The sequence below is a fragment of the Frieseomelitta varia genome, unplaced genomic scaffold (genome assembly GCF_011392965.1).
Source record: "Frieseomelitta varia isolate USP_RPSP 00005682 unplaced genomic scaffold, Fvar_1.2 scaffold_182, whole genome shotgun sequence".
NCBI lineage: Eukaryota > Metazoa > Arthropoda > Insecta > Hymenoptera > Apidae > Frieseomelitta > Frieseomelitta varia.
Genome location: NW_025109550.1, coordinates 2,154,480 through 2,175,395, shown reverse-complemented (window position 1 = coordinate 2,175,395; position 20,916 = coordinate 2,154,480). Strand labels below are relative to the sequence as shown.

Sequence of the window (20,916 nt, the reverse complement as noted above, 5' to 3'; positions counted from 1 at the left end):
TATATTAATTTTATTATTTAATTGTTAACGAAACATTCGAAATTTATTTTTTTGAAAATGACGCCTTAAACGAAAAAATATTCTACATTTTTTACTAATTTTTGCGCATAGAATATGCTCGTATCGGTTATCGTTTGTCTAGGCATTTATATTTAAGTATATGTATCAAGTCAAAATGATAAATAATTCATTCTTATGCATATATAACGCTTTCTTTAAACTGATAGTACATCATTGTACACAACTATACATTAGTATAATTAGTAACACGAGAAGATAAATGTTATCAAATTACAGATTCCTCGAATCACTCACGAAGATTTTTACATTCTTGTTTCCACTTGTTTTCATTGTTTCACTGATCTTTCGCCTTCGATAACTGCTCTTGATAATGCTAATTTTAAAAACGAGCCGTTTTATTTTGAAAGTGGCACAACTTTCACCTCGCTTTTAAATCAAGATATTTAAGGTTTAACGTGCCTAGAAAAATTGATGCCAACTTTCGGGAAGATTTGCTTGTATTTGTTATTTCGGATACTTATATTTCTCTCAACACAAATAACTTCACATGGACGTTTAAAAATCGTCATATTTCATCACTTGCGCCATCTCCAAAATAAACGGGTCAAATAATAACCTTGAGTCCAATAATTAATCATCAATGATGTAGTTGCATAAAGTTACAGTAGTTGTGAAAATTGACAATTTTATTTTTCTGTCACATTTTTTAACAGATATAAAGAACATTCCCTGCTATATTGGACAAACCAGTGTGAGGTACATATGAGGCAGATATAAGAAGATATAAAGCCAATAACAGATTCCACTCAAGGGTAGATTAGCTATTCTTGCTGCTGAATTATTCATTATTCGAAGAATTTATGGCAATAACAAACGATAAGACGTTCATTTTTATTATTTGATTTTTTATTTTTTTGCATTGGGCATAACATATAGAAAGCTAATGTAATAACTGCTACATCTCTTCAAGCCCTGAAAATGTAATAATTTAATTAATTATAAAACTAAAGAGATGACATGGAACACAATTTGGAAATTAAAATACCTTGTCTATACTATACCTTGTCTATACTATACGTATCAGTGATCTTTTAGTATAGATTTCAATAAATCCACTGCACACCATGGTCCATAATTCTAGAATCAAATGGTCTCGAGGTGTATTCAAATACTTTATAGATCAGTTAATATCTAAAAAAAACATCAAATGATGTTTGATGTTTCGTGCGTATGAAGGACAGAATTAATTGTTTTTTACTGAAAATTCGTCAAATATTTACTTGATTGTCGGTAACTGATGTTGTATGTATGCATATGCATGTAATCCATCGTGTCGAAAAAACATGGCTTGTTTGACTAGTGACGAAGCAAATACTGAGATAAAGAGAAGCTGCCACTCACGAAGGCGTTCGGATCTGATTCACGATCTCTTTTTGTCTTAAATACAGGTTTCCGATCCAGTCGTGTTTTACTCTCCTCCACGAGACAGTTCCACGCGTGACCGAACTGAAAACTTCAATTCCGGGTACATCTACCGTTGGACTCGGCCGATCATCAAGATCACTTATCGATTGAGCATTTTCACAATTGACACTTTACCGAAACAGCGATCGCTATCTCCAAGATTATTGAAGATTTATTTGTTGTACTTACGTTATATCTGTGCCATGTCAAGTTTCAAGTGATTACCTCAATTAATCAACAATTAGCCCGATATTTGAGAAGGCTCAGACAGATAAACTACTCGAACGATAAGAACCTGTTCCGTGGGAATCAAGCTTTCGTCTGCTCGACTTTTACTTCGTCGCGCATGTCCGGCGTCTGATTATACTTTTTTGTTTCCTTATCGGCTAAGTCGAATCGTAGTTTGGGTAGTTGTCAACTAGCAGTCGGAGGATCAGTGTATTGATGCGGCACGCATTAATGGAAGATGGATTCGAGCAATTTGAAACAGAAACCGAACCCGCGAGTAAAGGCCAACTTTCTGTCGGTGTTGTTCTGGTGGTAAGTACCTCAATCATTTTTTTGATTCGCAATTTATAAATGTAAAATCAATTTTATTAGCTGTGGTTTATAATTTAGAAATATGTTTTATAATCTGATAACTATATCAAATTAAATTAAATCGTATGAATTATATTTCATAATTTATAAATATAAATTTAATGTAAGTAAACAATTTGAAATATAATCTTTTAGTTTTTGGTGCCGCTTTTGAAACATTGTAGATAACGTTGGAACGACGCGATTATCGACGATGACGATTATACTTGTCGAACACAGTCACATGCAGCTGTTGTAAAATTGAATTCATTTATAAAGAAGTAACGCTAGTTTCTTCCGAAAAATCAGTAATTCTATTTTTTAACTTAATTAATACTAATTAATAGCAAGAGTATTAATAGCAAGAAAATATTTAGAAATGATGAAAAGTAAAAAGAACTATTCAAGTCTAGTCTCAAAATATCTAAGATTTACAAATATGTTTTATATTCTACAAAAAATTTAATTTGATGAATATATTGTAATTAATTTTCGAGCACGACGAGTATACAAAAAAATTTCCATTTCTTTCTGGTGGGTATATTCGTTACTTACTGCTAAGAGGTTGAAATATTCGAATATATTTTATAAAAATATGTATCATCTGCTTTATGGAAATAGTGATCAGTATTTATGATCCTTCTATTTACAAATGACAATAGATGTCGCAGTTTGTTTTTTTTTTTAAATGTGCACTCATTTAGAGTATGATATAACGTCTTAAGTTAGTTCACAGTCAAAAGATAGTATCCAGTATCTGTTTGATTCACGACCTTGCCACGTTTTAGCCCGAGGCAATTTTTGATTCTGTTCAGCAGAACTGGGCTGGAGAAAACTACCGTGTGTATCGCATAAGTGGAGAAAATATCGAATTAGTTTCTTTTGAAATTCCGTGAAAAATTTTTCGAAGATAAAGGACTCCTCACCTCTAACCTAAATTGCGTCAAGTTATGTTAATTAAATATATTTTACAAGTTATAATTATAACAAAAGAAAGAAAATTAAAACTCAGCTTCTAAATTGAATTTTATGTAATATTCGGTATTATGTCATCTGATGCAAGATAGATGTGTGAAGAAAAGTGATTCGAATACGTAATATCACTGTCTAAACTTAAAATATTCAAGTCGAGGAATCCTAGTATAATTCTGGTATTTATGCAAGAACAAAATTCGAACAATCACTCATGTAAATTGAAACGAAACTTTTGCAAGGTGGCATAAATATTAATTGTCATGCATCGTGACTCTACATTCGCGGAATTTTCTACTCATTTTCGTTGTTTTGCAAGTCATGAACTTAATTCTGTGTTGACATTGAATTTCTGTCCGGAAGATGTTTGATTCCTTCGAACGATAGTTGTCGTAGGATTACGAGAAAAAACGAGTCACGTCGTCGTCAATTCTGTCGTATTTCCCTCAAATAAAAATAGAAAAAAAAAAAGAAAAAAAAGTTTTCGAGAGTGCGAAGAAGTCTGAGATTAATCACACATTCCAGAGTTCAACTATTATTACGCATCAGAGATCCGTTCCAAAAAACTTTTATCTCGAAATGTTTTAGTCTAACGCAATTGTCTGATAATAATTATGAAACAAATTGGTTGCACGACGTATGAACTGTTACTAAATAAACAGTATCCAAACTGTATTACCATTGTTCGTGACGTGATAAACGATTGCGTGAAACGTATTATCGTGTATACCGTTAAATGTGATTGCACGGTTTCACAGATAGTAACTATAGAATCTCCGATATTGTACACAGGTGGACGCTAGACTTGTTCAAGACAGGCTATAGGAAAATCTTGCAAACGGAAGATTTGTACACTCCTTTGTACACCGATCGTTCGAACGTGCTTGGGGATCGATTAGAAAGGTTTGTATAATTCGTTGATTTAACTTAGTAAAAAAAAAAAAAGAACAAAAAAGAAATCAGTACTTAACTTGCGATATGCACGATTTTTAGACGATGGAAGATCGAACTGGAAAATTCCAAGAAGCGCAAGAGAAACCCCAGCCTATTGAGAGCCATCTTCCGTACCTTTTTGGGGGAGTACACTGTGCTTGCTTTGATGCAGATATTAAACGAATTTTTTATCCGGTATGTATCTTCTGTTTTTTTTTGACTTAAACTTTTGGAATATTGTTTTTCTTGACTTAAACTTTGGAATATTGTTGGATTGTTTCGTTGAAGAAAGAAAAGAGAATTAAAAGTAATAACATAGTACATGTGTACTTTTTTTACATTGTGACTGTAGATTTTGCGTACATTTACATACATTTTACTATATAACATAAAATATATATACACTATATATGTACAAAATATATTATACTATGTATTATATAACTGTTACATTTAGTATATTGTATGTGCTGTATATAATATACTAAATATATTATATAACAGAAAAATAAATATTAAAAAAGAAACAAATATTCATCAAGAAACAAAAGCACAAACGTCACTCAGCGTGCAAATTAGGTTCTTAACGAAGTTCAATCCTATGCCAAACTTCGTGATTACATTGATTTGTATTTGTTTTTAGATTAGGAACACCGATACTCCTGGGTGGGCTCCTGCGCTACTTTAAGAAGAACACAACCGAAACATACGAAACTGCTCTGTTATATGCTGCTGGAATTTGCATAGCAACGGCTGTGAACGTCATCTCACTTAATCAAACGATCTTCGGCGCGTTCCACGTTGGTGCAAGAATCAGAGTCGCTACGTGTTCTATCGTTTATCGGAAGGTAATGCCGAAAAAATAATCAGTAGACTGATCTTCATGCAATTTCAAATTTCTGTGAATGCATTTAAAAGAATTCTCTGTCTGGGCACAGTTTTGTTTCCACTACTGAATATTGTAACAAGTACTTTCATATATTTTTCCAAAATTTGTGTGCATTCACCAGATTTTCGTGTTTCGAAATTTCTGGCGCGTGCAGTCGGCGAATTATTCACTTATTTCAACGATATGATAAAGTTTTCAAAAAAAGCACGTTTGTCAAATACAATGCTGGAAGAAAGAATAGGCTTTAAGGAACACTGGATAAATATCTTTGTAATGTTCTTCCAATATACAGGATTGGATCATTTTGTATATTTTATGTATTTGAGATGTATGTATGACATGAATTGCATATATAAATTAATTTTTACTGTATCTTTTTTTTTTGTAGGCGTTACGACTTAGCAAAACGGCACTTGGTGAAACGGCACCGGGAAAGATAGTCAATTTGGTGGCCAACGATGTAAATAGATTTGATCTTGTTTCCATCTTCATACATCATATGTGGTCTGCGCCACTCTCCGCGTTAATCATAGCATATTTTCTTTATGACGAAGCTGGATACGCTGGATTGATTGGTATCGCCGCGGTCTTCGTTGTCGTACCGATTCAGTGTGAGTTTCTGGTAATGATAATTCCATTATTAGAGCGGGAAAGCTCGAGCTTTTGTACTTGTGAAGTATCACACGAAGTAATGTATAAAATACACATGACGTTACTCATAAAGTTATTGTGTAAAGTATTGTATTCATTAAGAATGGCTAGTGTGCTAATGAAAATATCCTACTCTAGTAACATTAGTTAATCATTCGTTTTTTTTCTAAGCGTGCAAGCATAAAGGCTCGAATTAGATGATGTTAATGCTACAAACTTCAAGATTGAAATTTTCTCCATCGTCGGTATTACATTTATGTTTCAGCATACACGGGGAAATTGTCCTCCAAGTTTCGGCTACAGACTGCCATAAAAACCGACGAAAGAGTCCGTTTGATGGACGAAATAATATCAGGAGTCCAGGTTATTAAGATGTACGCATGGGAAAAACCCTTCTGCGCCCTGATCGAAACTGCCCGTAAATTGGAATTGCAAGTAGTTACCAAGAGCTCCTACATTAGAGGCATCTACATGACCTTCAACTTGTTCACCACACGGATGGCCCTCTTCTGTACTTTGATCAGTATGCTTTTATTTGGCAATGAATTGTCAGCGGACAAAGTGTTCGTTTTCTCCTCGTATTTCAATATTTTGGCGCATACCATGTCCGGAATGTTCGTGCGGGGTTTTGCTGAGATTGCAGAGTGCATGGTAGCCGTGAGAAGGTTGCAGCAGTTCCTGATATACGAGGAGTTCCACGACAGTGGTCATGCTTCGAACAATTTCACAGCTAGTATTAACGGTAGCGTTAATAGCGTTTCGAAGCATACTTCAAACAAAATTTCTAAACCCGATATACCATATATCGATGATGAAGTAGATGGCTACGAGAATTTGGACGATTCTTCAGAAACAAGAAGACATAATGGTCTAGTAGTTGTTGCCAGCGATTTGTTGATGAATACGGCGAACATTATGGGGGGTAAGCATTATCTTGCCTTCCACGGTCTAAACTATAAATGTTGGTATAAATTTATATTTGCATGAACGTAACTGAAGAAATGGGGAGCGCATTCGGAACACTCTCTAGATATTTTACATATTTTGTCTGCATTTCATTCTGATATCTCACAAGTCAATATATTAACATTTTAAAAGTAATACAAAACGTTTACCATTTTAGTGAAATAAAAATATTAACATGAAATTATATTAAATAAAAATATATATAAAATAAAACATAAAATTAAAATATAAACTTTTGAATATTTTGTGAAAATCTTTTTCTTTTTTTCTAGAGAAAAAAGGTTCTTCGGCAAATGATGAAACATACGCAGTGAAAATGTGTAACTTGACAGCCAAATGGGAACCAAGTCAAATTGAGAATACCCTTGAAAACGTAAACGTTGAAATAGAAAAAGGAAAGATGTACGCCATTATAGGAACGGTCGGGGCTGGGAAAAGTTCATTGCTGTCGGCTGTTCTTGGAGAGATAAATGTAACAGGTGGTCATGTTAGAGTGAACGGAAGTTTAAGCTACGCCGGACAAGAGGCGTGGGTTTTCGGGTCCACTGTTCGACAGAATATACTTTTTGGACAGCCTTACGATCGTCACCGATATCAGAAAGTTGTGAAAGCTTGTTCGCTTCAGAGCGACTTTAAGCAATTCCCGCAGGGTGATCAGACAATCGTTGGGGAAAGAGGTAGTTCTTTATCGGGAGGGCAGAAAGCTAGGATTAATTTAGCTAGATCTTTGTATAGGCAAGCGGACATTTATTTACTGGATGATCCGTTGAGTGCTGTGAGTATCTTAAAACCAATGTTTCACACTTTAGAGTGAGTTAACTGCTTACATAAGACCTATATTATATTATTTTATAAATTCTAGGTTGATACTCATGTTAGTAAACATTTATTTGAAGAATGTATGCGACGATACTTAGCAGGAAAAACACGGATTTTGGCTACTCACCAGTTGCAGTACGTGAAAAATGTAGATACCATAATACTTGTAGAGCAAGGGAAGGTCACCGTATTTTCTCATTTTCAAGATTTATTGAATCAGCGACCAGAATACGCTGAATTACTAGCGGCTGAATCAGAATCCGCCGAGGATAGCTCTTTGGAAAAGAGTAGTATGAAAAGACAATTTTCAACGTCAAGTACTAGAGTAAGATTATTTTATCCTGTTACGCTCGCATACTTTCGTGCGTGAGAGAATAATAGATATATTCTCGTAGAGTCGAACTCCGGAAGCAAGTACTGGGGGAACAGACGATGAGGAAGAAGATGAAAAGTCTGAGGAAGTTAATGATGGTTTAGAAGGAACCTCGCGTGGGGTAGTTAAAGGTCCAATATTTGTCAAGTACTTTCAAACCGGTGCTAACTTGTGCCTATCTTCTTTGGTACTCTTATTATTTGTGTGTACACAGTTTATGGCTAGTCTCAACGATTATTTTGTTCCTATTTTGTAAGTGTCTTTCTTAAAATACAGTTTTGCGGATGAGTGTAATACAAACTATGAAAATTAATAGACTAAAAATATTTTCAGAGTAAGCGCGGAAGAAATGCGGCATTATTACATTACGGAAGCCAAATTAAATAGTACCAATGATACCTCAACTGAGAATTTGGATGTTTCCTCCATGTATAACTATATATACGTTTATACTGCAATTATTGTTGGGCTATTTTGTATCGGTATTACGAGATCATTGACTTTCTACAAAGTATGCATATTATGCAGTCAAAAATTGCACGACATGGCATTCAGTGCCTTAATTAGAACGAGCATGAGGTTCTTCGATACGAATCCCAGTGGTCGAATTTTAAATAGATTTTCCAAAGACATGGGAGCCATTGACGAATTATTACCCAAGGCTATACTGGATGCTGGCCAAATATGCATGATGATGGTTGGATCCTTAACAGTCTCCTGTGTAGTCAATCCTCTGTTCTTAATCCCGATAGCATTTTTGGGTGCCGTCTTTTATTGGATAAGAAAAGTATTTTTGAAGACTAGCAAAAATATTAAAAGAATGGAGGGAATGAGTAAGTATATATCTCTGCGAGACATTTAAATGATCAGCGATATTAGAGGATTTGTCTTCAACGAACCAAAAATCTTTCTACAGCTCGATCTCCGGTGTTCACTCATTTAAATGCAACGTTGAATGGATTGACCACCATAAGAGCCTACCGCGCGCAGGACATACTGAAAAAAGAGTTTGACAAACTGCAAGATGTTCATACCTCCACATTTTATATGTATATAGTAGCAAGCACTGCCTTTGGATTCTCGTTGGACATCTTTTGCTTCGTCTTCACGTCCCTAGTTACTTTTAGTTTTCTCTTATTGGAGCAATGTGAGATACAAATGAATATTTCCTCAATCAGTTAGTGTACTCTTGTTTTCACACTGTTGAACGATTTTCAATGATACTCTTGCAGCGTTCTCCGGTGGAGAGGTGGGTTTAGCCATCACTCAGGTAATGGCCATGACTGGGATGATTCAGTGGGGTATGAGACAAAATGCCGAGGTTGCTAATCAGATGATGGCTGTGGAACGTGTATTGGAATATACACAAATTGTACCTGAACCGAATTTACGCGACCGAGGGAAGTTCGCCAAGAAAACTGAGAAGCAAGTCGCGCTTCCTGCTAACGCACCAAAGAATTGGCCGACAAATGGGGTAATCAAATTCAGAAGCGTTTATATGAAATACGTAGAGGATGATCCTCCAGTGTTGAAAGGTCTGAACATTGCAATTAATCCTGGAGAAAAGGTACGTGGATTTTTCGTTCAGTTGAGAGAAAAATAAACAATGTAGATACCAGTTTAAAAAATTATAAAATCGACGTAATTATCTTGCAGATAGGTATAGTGGGAAGGACAGGAGCTGGAAAGTCGTCGTTGATATCAGCCCTGTTCAGGCTAACCAAAATCGATGGTGTCATAGAAATCGATGGCGTGGACACTGGATCTATTTGTTTGGAGGATTTACGACGTCACATATCGATCATTCCTCAGGACCCAGTTTTATTCTCTGGCACGTTGAGACGGAATTTGGATCCTTTCAATGAATTTACGGACAAGGCTCTGTGGGAAGTTCTCGAGGAGGTAATAAGTTGGAATGTAGTAACAGTCAACTTTTCTTTCTTCTTTCCTTTCTTCATTGTCGAAATTTGTAATATTGTGCGTATGTGACAAAGGTGGAGTTGAAGGACGCTGTAACTACTACAGGAACAGGCTTAGAAAACCGCGTTTTAGATCGGGGTAGTAACTACAGTGTTGGCCAGAGGCAACTGGTCTGTTTGGCGAGAGCTATTTTAAGAAATAATAAAATACTTATGCTTGACGAAGCTACGGCCAATGTGGATCCACAAACTGATGCCTTGATCCAGCAAACGATACGAAAAAAATTCGCTAACTGCACTGTACTTACTATTGCTCACAGGTTAAATACCATTATGGACAGCGACAAGGTGTTAGTTATGGATAAAGGTCGTATGGCTGTAAGTAAAATTCCTTATTCGTCTAGTTGGCTTAAAATATGTAAATTACAATTAAATTATGAATTACAATCAAATTATAAAAAAATTTATTATTGATTTTCTAGTTAGCTTGAATCCCGTTTTATTAAATCATGTACGAAATGCTGGTTTCATTTGCAGGAATTTGATCATCCTCACATACTGTTACAAAATAGCTACAGTCAGTTCAAATCATTGGTCAAAGAAACCGATCGTGCTATATATGACCAATTAGTGAAGATAGCGAGGCAATCTTACATCGCCAGATACGGAGAACGATGATTGCTGGATAAAAACGGCTTGGTCGTTGGAACAATTGAAGAGTTTGCAGTAACAGGGAGCAGCCAGTTTGCTATTTACATCGGCAACGGTGGAAAGTTCATGTGATATTCCATTTTACGGCACAGGAAGGCGATAGTTGTGAATTTTCTGACTTGTGGATTGCCGTTCGGAGAGTGGAGATTGGTCTTTCTTGTTGCAGTAGCCGCTTCAGTTGCCAAACGACAGAGCTTGTGCAATACAAGAATAATATTTTTAATTTTATTCCTACCAAGTATTATTACAAGCGTATACAATATAGTTATATGATCGATATAATATAATATAGTCTCAAGCAATAGTCGAGAGAGAATATTTTTGTACATTTCTCTGCGCGCCGATTGTTGCAACATTTTATATAAGTACTTTTCTTTCCTATTAGTACTTTTATACAAGTACTTTTCTTTCTTATTACTAGATTACGGATTTTTATGCACGAGCACGAAAGAAACAGGATCTCAAAGCGAGAATGTTCTTTAATTAAAGTTCTATATTTTTATAGAAGTCCCTTTTCTTGTGGTTCTTCCAGAAATCTCCTCGCGCGTAATTGATGTCGGCATAAAAATCCAAAGTCTACTTGTAATGTACGAGCAGAATGCCGTTACGCGGCGTACCGAACTTTCAAATGTTCGTAGGTATACTTAATTTTTGTACTTTGTATTTTACGAGTTCACACCGTGGAGAATTATTATGTCTGTTGCTATTGAAAAAAGAAGGAGGAGGAAAGAAATATTCAGAATTTTCAATAGTTTTGGACATCCACGTAAATGCCAAAAAAAAAAACAAAGATTTAAAAACTAGCAGTAAGAATCAAACGGTTCTCTTTTTTTCTTAAAGAAATGTACTATTCTATTATAACGTTTATAGTATTTTTCTATACAAGATCGATGTACTATACTGTACTATATTATTACCCGTTATATACAATATATGCAAAATGTACTGTAGATACACGTGTTGTGTAACAGAGATCGAGAATCGATTCATTTGTCACGATAATACAGCGCTCGATAGATCCATCGATAAATTGTTATACGATCGATGGCATTAAGAACAGGTATCACCTGCGAGGATTACACAGCGGTGCAGTGTTCATTGTGTAATTTGATATAAATTTTCAACGATTATATTATTATATTTTTTATTGTACATGTCGATCAATACGGAATTGTAAATAAAATACTTTACTTTTATAATACGCCAACGGAATGATTTATTTCAATAATATTGGTGCGTAGGTAATTTTTGTCTCAGTTTTACGGGTGACCTTTTTTGTCACGTCGAGACGTATCGTTCAAAAAATATTACTCCTACTAATGTAGTATACTATATGTAGTGTACTATATACTTTACTATAGTCACCTACTAATTCAGTTTAATATAATATTGTAATAATGTTCGAACCAATTATGGAGACAAGTTTCTGCACGTTTTGAAAAGACGAACGCTTATTGGTCGAAATTATTACGCGCGCCATTGGTCGCAAGTCTATTGGTCGTAGCGGATTGCCCATTGCGCGCGAATTTTAAAACGCGCAAACGTTGAAAACGAACTGCAACGTACGGCGAGGGCGAAATGTATTTTACGAAAAAAATACGACTACAAATAATGTGCTGCAGTGTCACGTACGTACTTGTTTCATTGGAGTTCCAACGTGATTTTGCATTCGAGTGAAACGAAAAACGACAAATTCATGGTTGCTCAAGGTAATCCTTACTTTTGGAATGCATTATTCAGAATTTATCAGTTGTTATAAGTGGTGCAATAAATAGTATGTGCTTGGTAGTTTGACGAGTAATCGCTCGGTGGACGCGGTATCAATGAAAGAAAGAGGAACATGGAAGTGAAGTTCGCATACACCAAACAAAATCCGAAGGAAACTGCAAATCCAATTAGTCGATTATTTTTCGGGTATATCTTTCTCTGTTGTCACTGTGTATGTGTAATTATGTACAATTGCTGTGCAATGACATTTATTGTTCTAATTACTTTTAGATGGATGAAAGACATATACGTGAATGGTATTAGAAGAGTGCTCACGTTGTCGGATCTGTATCATCCTCTGAAATCGCATTCGTCGAAAACAGTCACGGATCAGTTACAAAAGTGAGCATACATAATTAACCCTTTGAGCACGCAGTTGGGTTTCTTCGTCACGATGAGTCGCACAAATTTCAAATTTCTGTGGTAGCTGTGCACACTGATAGCTGAAATAATATTAGAATAATAATCAGCAGCCAATTGAGATTCTATTTATACGATAGAAGTGAACTTTCTCTCTCTCTCTCTCTTTGTTTGTTGTAGATCCTGGAACCAAGAACTTCAGAAATGGGAGCAGAAGAAGAAAGAAACGCAGTACGAGGACCAATCGAAGAAGAACGACGTTTCCCCTCGTCTGGAGAGAGCTCTGATTCGTGTATTTTGGAAGGAATATTTGTTTGTTGGCATCCTTTTGGCGGTCCAATACGTCGGACTGCTTGTATTCACCACACTTATACTCTCGTGGATCGTCAGCTACTTCAAGGTCGACGACGAGGCTGCAGAAATCACCACGAAAAACGAAGTTCTATCCTACGTCTGCTATTTAGTACTTTGCCTGATGTTTTCAGTGTTCTTCATGCACCATAGCGATCTCTGGTCGCAGGAGATTGGCATGAGGATAAGGGTCGCTTGTTGCTCGTTAATTTATAGAAAGGTGTTGAATTTAACAAATTCATATTTATAATTCGCTAATCTCTATGTTTCGAGAAGTTGTGAAAAACAGAGTGGAATACACTCTCGCGTTCGAACGTAATATTTTTCTTTTTTTTTTTTTTTTTTTTTTTTTTTTTTTCTATAGACGATATTAGATAATTGGTTGAAATTTGCTTCAAGTTGATAACATTGCCAACGCAAATATATGTATCGTGCTCATATGCATTCCTCGATAAGACTGACATGCTTTCATAATTGTGCTGTCATTAAAATTATCAGTTGCTGATTTCCTGATTGTTATTTTGCTGAGTTGCAGATATTAAGGCTTGATAAAGGGGCCTTGACTCAAATGAGCGCTGGCCAGGTTGTGAATCTTCTCAGCAACGACGTCAGCCGCTTCGACGAATTATGCTGTTACTTGAACTTCCTTTGGATAACGCCCGTTCAAGTAAATTTAATTACCAAAAGCAAAGAAAGAGAGAGAGAGAGAGAGAGAGAGAGAGATCCCTTATTTCTTTATACCGAAAACTCTTGCACTTATTTTATTTCCTTTTAACTTGGACTTAATTTTTAGATGATCATCGTGGCCATGATAATGTGGTACAAGCTGGGAACTGCAAGTTTAATTGGCGTCGTAATAATTCTGCTGATAACTGTTCCGACTAGCACCATGTTCCTTACAATGACCCAAAAATTTAGAGAAACCATTGCCTCCTGGACGGACAAGAGGATGCAACTTATGAACGAATTTATAGGTGGTATCCAGGTAATGGATAAACGAGAATAGAAATTCTCGAGATAAACTGTTGCATCCTACCATTCAGATTCATTTATTTTCCTCGCTGGAGACGTAATGTGAAAAATTTGCTGTCTCTTCAGGTGATCAAAATGTACGCCTGGGAGAAGCCATTTAGAAAAATCGTTACAAATATACGTGCTGTGGAAAGCAAGGCAATCAGAAGTAGCTCGTATATCCGTGCATCGCATCTTGCTCTCGCGGCCTTCGTGAATCGTGTCGTTCTCTTCGTGGCTCTCATAACGTACATTGCACTGGGGAACGAGATGAAAGCGGAGTTAACGTTCATGATGTTCAGCTACTTCCAGATCATTCAGATCACGACCACGCTCTTCTTCCCACACGCTCTTCTACTGAGCGGGGAGACTTTCGTGTCCATCAAGAGATTACAAGTTGTTTGACACATGAATTTTTATTCTAACATATTCACGTACTCTCGTTTCTTTTAACAAATACAAATTACCTCTTTTTGCCAGAAATTTTTGTTACTGGAGGAATACACGAACGAGGAAAGAACGTTGAACCGAGCATACCAGAACGGTGCCTTGAAATTCAAGAGGAAGAATATGGAGAAACGGAGCGTGGAATCTATCAAGATGCGAACCATGAACGCGAACCAAAATTTGAACTCGAACAATGTCGACGAGCAAGTGGCAGTCTCGATAGAGCTGGAACGAGTGTCGGCGAACTGGATTCCCAACCAGCTACCACCGACCTTGTGCAACCTCTCCGTCAAGATCAAAGGTGGAGATTTGTGCGTCCTGGTCGGTCCAGTGGGCTCAGGCAAATCCTCCATCTTACACCTTCTTTTGAAAGAACTTCGTCTAGGAGCTGGAAAGATAAAACTGTACTGCGAATCACTGGACAACGACCTCGTGTTCGACAGACGGGGGTACGCGAGCAACATTCCGCATCTGAAAATTTCTTACGCCAGCCAGGATGCTTGGCTCTTTTCTGGATCTGTCAGGGACAATATTCTCTTTGGGCAGCCGTACGACAAGGAGAGATACACGGCTGTAGGTTCTGTCGACATACATTCAATATTGGAAGTCAACGGTAGAATTGGTTTATTAAGTAGTTTAGTTAATTATAGAATTAGTAGAATTCTATGAGTTTAGCTGATTATAAAATTATAGAATAAGTTTAATTAATTATAGAATTAGTAGAATTGAAAGAGTTGATGGTAGAAAAATAAAAATTGATTGCTCAATTTACAAAATCGTTTGTTAAAACGATTATTGGAAAGAGCTACGTATACTTCCAATATCACCTAATTGAGCATTTCTTCAACTTCTTGAGAAACTCAATTCTATCAAATGCATTTAATTGTATTAATTGTATTAAATGTGGTTGAGAGAAAGTTTAAAGTGAATACGTTTCAGGTAACGAGAGTTTGCGCGTTGACCAAGGATTTCCAACAGCTGCCTTACGGCGACATGAGCAACGTAGGCGAAGGCGGGTCCTCTTTGTCCGGAGGGCAAAAGGCGCGAGTGAATCTGGCGCGGGCGGTCTACAGGAAAGCGGACGTTTATTTGTTGGACGATCCTTTGAGCGCGGTGGATTCACGCGTGGCCAAGCATCTTTTCCACAGGTGTATCAAAAACTACCTTCGCGGGGCTACCAGAATCTTGGTCACCCACCAGTTACAATTTATCAAACAGACTGACACCGTTGCAGTATTGGACCGAGTAAATTTTTTCCACCAAACTCCAGAATACAACAGGGAGTGAATTTTAAAATTCGTTAAAGGCTAGCCCTGAAATTTTTAAAGAGACCTCTCATAAATTTCATTCCCAGTACTAATTAATTAATTGTACAACTTGTAATTATTGCTTCTCATAATTCATAAGGGTTCCATAAGTATGTACGGAACGTACGAGGAGCTGTCCAAGTCGAACGAAAATTTCACGAAGATAATGAATCGCATCGAAATGTTGACGGAGGCTAAGAAGCAAAACGAAGCCTCCGAAAATCTCGAGAGAAAACCCAGCAGAAGTGGTGTCCGTAGGTTGTCTTCCGTGATATCTGCCAACAGTAGCGTGGTAATGAACGACATAATGTAATGTCACAGCGTTACAATTAAAACAAATTAATTTGCAGTATGATGGTACATTTTCAGGTTTCCTACGACTACGAAGACTGTATGTCAGTGCCGGACAATGACGAAGCGGTGGCAACCAGTCGTTTCTCCAACAAAATCTACAAGAAATACTTTCAGAACGGTGGCTCGATTTACGCCTTGATTGCTTTGTTAGTTATGTTCATTTTGTCGCAAGTGACAATGACTGGCAACGACTATTGGGTCACCTACTGGACGAACATCGAAATCATAAGAAGATCGTTGAACAGGAACAATTCGTTCAAGCCTCAGTATTCGTTTTACGTGTTGAACGATACAGCATTGTCGCGTGTGTTCAATTTGGACAAACACGGCCTCTTAGACACCGCCGACGCTATATACGTGTATACGTTTTGCATCGTTTCCTGCATCGTGATAACATTCGTCAAAAACATGTTTTTCATGGAGGTTTGCACAAACGCTAGTAAGAATCTTCACGACGCGATGTTCTCCAACATATTACAAGCAACGATGACCTTTTTTCATGATAACGTTTCTGGTAGATATTCTCTATATCTTATACAATTTATTTGGTGGGATTAACCACCGCGTACGTTTATAGAAACTGTCCGTTCGTCTAAGGAACGCCGATGCATGTTAGAATGACGATGGAAACTTTGTTCGTTTTTGCAGGAAGGATATTGAACAGATTTTCCAAGGACATGGGTTCCGTGGACGAAGTGATGCCGAAGGTGATGCTAGAGACCATTCAGATGTCTCTTATGATAATCGGTATCATTTGCATGGTGGTGACTGTGAATTATTGGATGCTAATCCCGTTAATGGCGTTTTTCGTTCTATTTCTCTTCGGGAGGAGGGCGTTTCTGAGAACCGCACAGAGTATCAGGCGTCTCGAGGGTATAGGCAAGTGTTTCGCGGTTATTACAATACTTCATAACGTTCATCCATTTTCAGAAGATATCGAAATGTAAATGCCCATAGATTGTTGGAGAATATTTAGAAATAGAACATTATAAATATATGAAATATAGAATATAAAACGTATTATAGTATATATAATACTAATAATAATATAGAATACTAGTAATAACGTAGAATAATTATATATAAAATATTATAAATTATAGAATACACAGGGTGTTCCATTTTAATCTATAAATATAATTATTCGCCATTTAAAAAATGTCTCGAGTGCAATTTTTTCTGTTTCGAGAGGCCAGTAATTTGGTACATTTGGTTTGTCTCTAAACAGAGGCAAACCAATGTAATTTTCTGTAAAAAAGTATTAATCTATGTGTATCAAAAATTACTTCAGAAGATATTTTGTTTTTTAAGATCAATCATGTGAAAAATGAAAAGAAACAAGAGCAATATTCTTGCATTCATACTGTTCTTGTCTTTTATACATAGATTTTATAAAAAAAGTATCTCCTAAACTAATGGATTTTAGACGTAGATAGATTAATATTATTTTGTAGAGAACGCCTGATGTAAAAGAAAATTACACAACTGTACTTGAAAAAATAGTAATGACCTTCATTACTATTCTATTACACTCGTCTGTCTAGAGACAAACTAAGTGTAAACCAAATTTACTATCCTCTTAAAACAGAAAAAAAATGCATTTGAGACATTTTCTTAAATGACAAATAATTTCATTTATAGAAATAATTACATTTATAGATTAAACTGGGACACTCTGTGTAGTATAATATTCAGTAAATCTAAAGTCTAGCAAATCTTGAATATTTAGCAAAGAGCCCTGTATTCTCTCACGTAAACGCCACGCTAAGCGGACTGACCACCATTAGAAGCAGTGGATCGAATACTGTGGAGTTATTGCAAAAGCAGTTCGACGACTTGCAAGATGTACACACCGGTGCATGGCACATGAGTATAGTTGTGCCTGTAATTTTTGGTCTGTACATGGATTTCGTCGTGACGCTGTTCATCGCCTGCATTTGTTTCTCTTTCGCTATAATGAACACAGGTAATGCTTCTCAAACTACAACTCTGCTATTCGCTACAATTCACCACAGTTCACCACACTATACGTTCAAACGTTTGCGATTAAAATCGTTTGTCCTAAAATTGTCTATAACTTTAGATAGCATCCTTGGAGGCAATGTTGGTTTGGCTATATCGCAATCGTTGGGTATAATCGGTAGCCTGCAACATGTAGTGAAGCGAAGTGGCGAAATGATATCTCATACAACGTCCGTGGAGAGGATCCTAGAGTACACCAATTTGCCCAAGGAACCTTCGTGGACCAGTGACGATCCTCCGCCGGCGGACTGGCCGAAACACGGACAAGTGACTCTGAATAATGTCAGCATGAAGTATGACAAGGAAGAAGCCCCTGTGTTGAAGGTGACCAGAACCAGGAACAAGAATTGTTTATTTTAATTATTTCATATTTACATATAAATTGTATTGTTCAATGCAATTATTTTATATTTCATACTTTTCATTTCACATTATTTGCTCAAGAATTGATTATTTTAATTTATGTGTCATATCATTTTTCATTTCACGTTATTTTATATTTAATTGTCCAAGAATTGTCTATGTCAATTATTTTACATTTAACTGCAAATCGTTTGTCCTAATTATTTTATATTCTTTGTCTCCTTCCATTTGCGCAGAATTTAAATCTGACGATAGAAGCTGGATGGAAAGTTGGCGTGGTAGGTAGAACCGGCGCAGGGAAGTCGTCGTTGATATCGGCGCTCTTCCGGTTATTCGTCGAGGGACTAGAAGGAGAAATCAGAATCGACGGGAAAGACACCAAGACGTTGGGCTTGCACGAGTTACGCTCGCGGATATCGATCATCCCTCAGCAACCGTTTTTGTTCTCCGAATCGCTGCGTCACAATTTGGATCCGTTTCGCAGCTACGATGACACGCTGCTGTGGGATAGCCTCCGACAAGTTGAGTTGAACGATATTACGCTGGATCAGATGGTGATGTCCGGTGGAAGTAATTTGAGCATTGGACAGAGGCAGCTGATATGTCTGGCCAGAGCAGTTTTGAAGAACAATCGGATACTAGTGTTGGACGAGGCTACAGCCAATATCGATACGCAGTAATTCTAACATTAATTTAATGTTGCATTAACATTTGAATACAATATTATCTCAGTATTCATAACAGTAATTTTAACACTAGAACTACCAAAGTGACTAATTATCAAAACGAGTAATTTATAATTTTTGTTAGATATTTTGCAGACATAATAATAGTGTATTTTCAAAGACGTTTAAATAATTTTTCGTAAAATATATAGATAAAAACTTGTAGAAAAAAACTCATGCATAGATAAAAATTTCATTCTACCATATATTGTATACTGTATTGTATACTCCATTCTACCATATAGCACTGTGAAGTATTATAAGTTTACTATATATTTATACTATAAAGTATTATGATATATTTGTAGTACTGTAGTACTATATTATAGTATATTTAGTATATTTATAAGTATCATACTATAAAGTACTGTAAAATATTATAAATTATAAAGAGAAACTTTGTATATTATACAAATGTATAATATACAAAGTTTCGTATAATAACGTATTGTATAATATACAAAGTAGAGAAACTTTGTATATTATACAATACAAATAATATTTATAATATTATACAAAGTTTCTCTTTATAATTTATAATATTTTACAGTACTTTATAGTATAATATTTATAAATATACCATATATACTATAACGTAGTACTACAGTACTACAAATATACTACAATACTTTATAATATATATATATATATATATATATATACACGCACATGTATATGCACTCTATTGTACTACTAAGTTTCTCTATTTTTTTTTTTTTTACTCTAACCCTTTAATTTTCCCTAATGCAAGTCATTTAATCATTGGTATTAGTTCCAGTGTTAATATTCAAAAAACGTTTCATTCTATGTTCACGCGTGATCTTTTTCAGCACGGACGATCTAATTCAAAAAACCATAAGAACGAGATTTGCTGACTGCACTGTCATTACGATTGCTCACCGTTTGCAGACCATTATCGACAGCGACAGGATCATCGTGATGGACTTTGGTAATATAGCGGTATGATATATGTTAAAATTAACTAGAAATGTAACAGACATATCATGTCTAATGAAAAATTGTTTAATGCAAAAGTTGCATGGTTTTAAGGGAGGCAAAATGTATTTTACGTTTAGAATCAACACATTTTTACTTGTAATTTAATATACTTTCCATTTATGATGAAAAAAAAAAAGAAATGTATGGTCCAATAAAAAAAGAAAAAAAATAATGACCTTGAGAATTTGGAAACTCAGAAAAAATTAATACGCCATATTTTGTTACCCCACAGAATCATACAACTTTTCCATTAAATAACTTTTCATTAGACATGGCATAACTTAAATATTATTTCGGGTATGCAAGTCACGTGAATCACCCTTATAATATATCACAGGAATTTGGTCGCCCTTACGAGTTGTTGCGCGACAAGCCTCAGGGTATGTTCTCGCAAATGGTGAACAACACAGGAGTGTTGATGGCGCAGTCCCTTCGCGATCAAGCACAGCTGGCTTACGCGAAAGACACCAGGGAGATAAATGTGGACACTTCGAGAACACCGTCCACGAGAAGCGACTCGACGGACATGCAGAGCTCCCTCTAGAAGAAGTTCCTAAATTAAAAGCGAGAAGCACGGTGGGGCGAGCAATGATGTGCAGGACCAAAGAAGGAGGAAGGATCGTTCGCAATTTTTCGTATTTATTTAAAATCGAAAGTATCAATACAAACGTGTGGCTCAAACAAAACGAAAGAAACTCTCTCTTCCCTTCAAACCTGTTCTCCCTCGTGCCCCGCGTCTCTCATTGCGTTTCGCCGTTAAATTAACAATCTGTGAATCGAGTAGTTACGTCGTCGGATTATTAAACGACGTTGTTTCGAGGAAATCAACCGCAGGGACACGCAGAACGCGAGTTTGTCGAAATCGAAACGCGTTGCTGCAAAAGAAAGGAACTTTACAATTCTCTCTTTCTCT

The 20,916-nt window shown here is 36.2% G+C and overlaps 2 protein-coding genes and 1 long non-coding RNA gene across 5 annotated transcripts in view; 2 read left to right on the top strand and 1 right to left on the bottom strand.

Annotated features, from left to right (window-relative positions):
* The window catches only part of LOC122538933 (ATP-binding cassette sub-family C member 4-like), a 35,423-nt gene extending 23,925 nt beyond the window's left edge, over nucleotides 1-11,498 (top strand). For both annotated transcript variants that reach the window (XM_043673444.1, XM_043673443.1), the window contains exons 2-16: nucleotides 1,470-2,025; nucleotides 3,829-3,939; nucleotides 4,030-4,164; nucleotides 4,613-4,817; nucleotides 5,247-5,469; nucleotides 5,775-6,431; nucleotides 6,748-7,250; nucleotides 7,338-7,619; nucleotides 7,690-7,919; nucleotides 8,001-8,500; nucleotides 8,584-8,814; nucleotides 8,900-9,234; nucleotides 9,324-9,569; nucleotides 9,662-9,964; nucleotides 10,124-11,498. In XM_043673444.1, coding sequence (XP_043529379.1) covers nucleotides 1,952-2,025; nucleotides 3,829-3,939; nucleotides 4,030-4,164; nucleotides 4,613-4,817; nucleotides 5,247-5,469; nucleotides 5,775-6,431; nucleotides 6,748-7,250; nucleotides 7,338-7,619; nucleotides 7,690-7,919; nucleotides 8,001-8,500; nucleotides 8,584-8,814; nucleotides 8,900-9,234; nucleotides 9,324-9,569; nucleotides 9,662-9,964; nucleotides 10,124-10,264 — 4,176 coding nt within the window. In that variant the 5' untranslated portion in view covers nucleotides 1,470-1,951 and the 3' untranslated portion in view covers nucleotides 10,265-11,498. The remainder of the gene's footprint in view (nucleotides 1-1,469; nucleotides 2,026-3,828; nucleotides 3,940-4,029; nucleotides 4,165-4,612; nucleotides 4,818-5,246; nucleotides 5,470-5,774; nucleotides 6,432-6,747; nucleotides 7,251-7,337; nucleotides 7,620-7,689; nucleotides 7,920-8,000; nucleotides 8,501-8,583; nucleotides 8,815-8,899; nucleotides 9,235-9,323; nucleotides 9,570-9,661; nucleotides 9,965-10,123) is intronic.
* Nucleotides 693-1,471, bottom strand: LOC122538944. The gene is made up of 3 exons (XR_006308953.1): nucleotides 1,302-1,471; nucleotides 1,067-1,158; nucleotides 693-993 (listed from the first exon to the last, which is right to left on the bottom strand). It is a non-coding gene; the product is annotated as an uncharacterized LOC122538944 (long non-coding RNA).
* Nucleotides 11,499-11,790: 292 nt separating the features above from the next.
* LOC122538932 (ATP-binding cassette sub-family C member 4-like) lies at nucleotides 11,791-20,886 on the top strand. 2 transcript variants are annotated; one of them, XM_043673441.1, is made up of 18 exons: nucleotides 11,791-12,006; nucleotides 12,087-12,211; nucleotides 12,296-12,406; nucleotides 12,605-12,995; nucleotides 13,311-13,442; nucleotides 13,569-13,760; nucleotides 13,874-14,182; nucleotides 14,267-14,806; nucleotides 15,173-15,478; nucleotides 15,641-15,832; nucleotides 15,910-16,408; nucleotides 16,543-16,773; nucleotides 17,624-17,860; nucleotides 17,978-18,240; nucleotides 18,516-18,955; nucleotides 19,835-19,964; nucleotides 20,341-20,564; nucleotides 20,603-20,886. In XM_043673441.1, the coding sequence occupies exons 2-17, from the start codon at nucleotides 12,138-12,140 to the stop codon at nucleotides 20,545-20,547; spliced, it is 4,254 nt and encodes a 1,417-aa protein (XP_043529376.1). In that variant the 5' UTR covers nucleotides 11,791-12,006; nucleotides 12,087-12,137; the 3' UTR covers nucleotides 20,548-20,564; nucleotides 20,603-20,886. The 2 variants fall into 2 exon arrangements, with proteins under 2 accessions (XP_043529376.1, XP_043529377.1); XM_043673442.1 differs by lacking the exon at nucleotides 11,791-12,006 and having other exon boundaries at nucleotides 12,066-12,211.
* The last annotated feature ends 30 nt before the right edge of the window (nucleotides 20,887-20,916 follow it).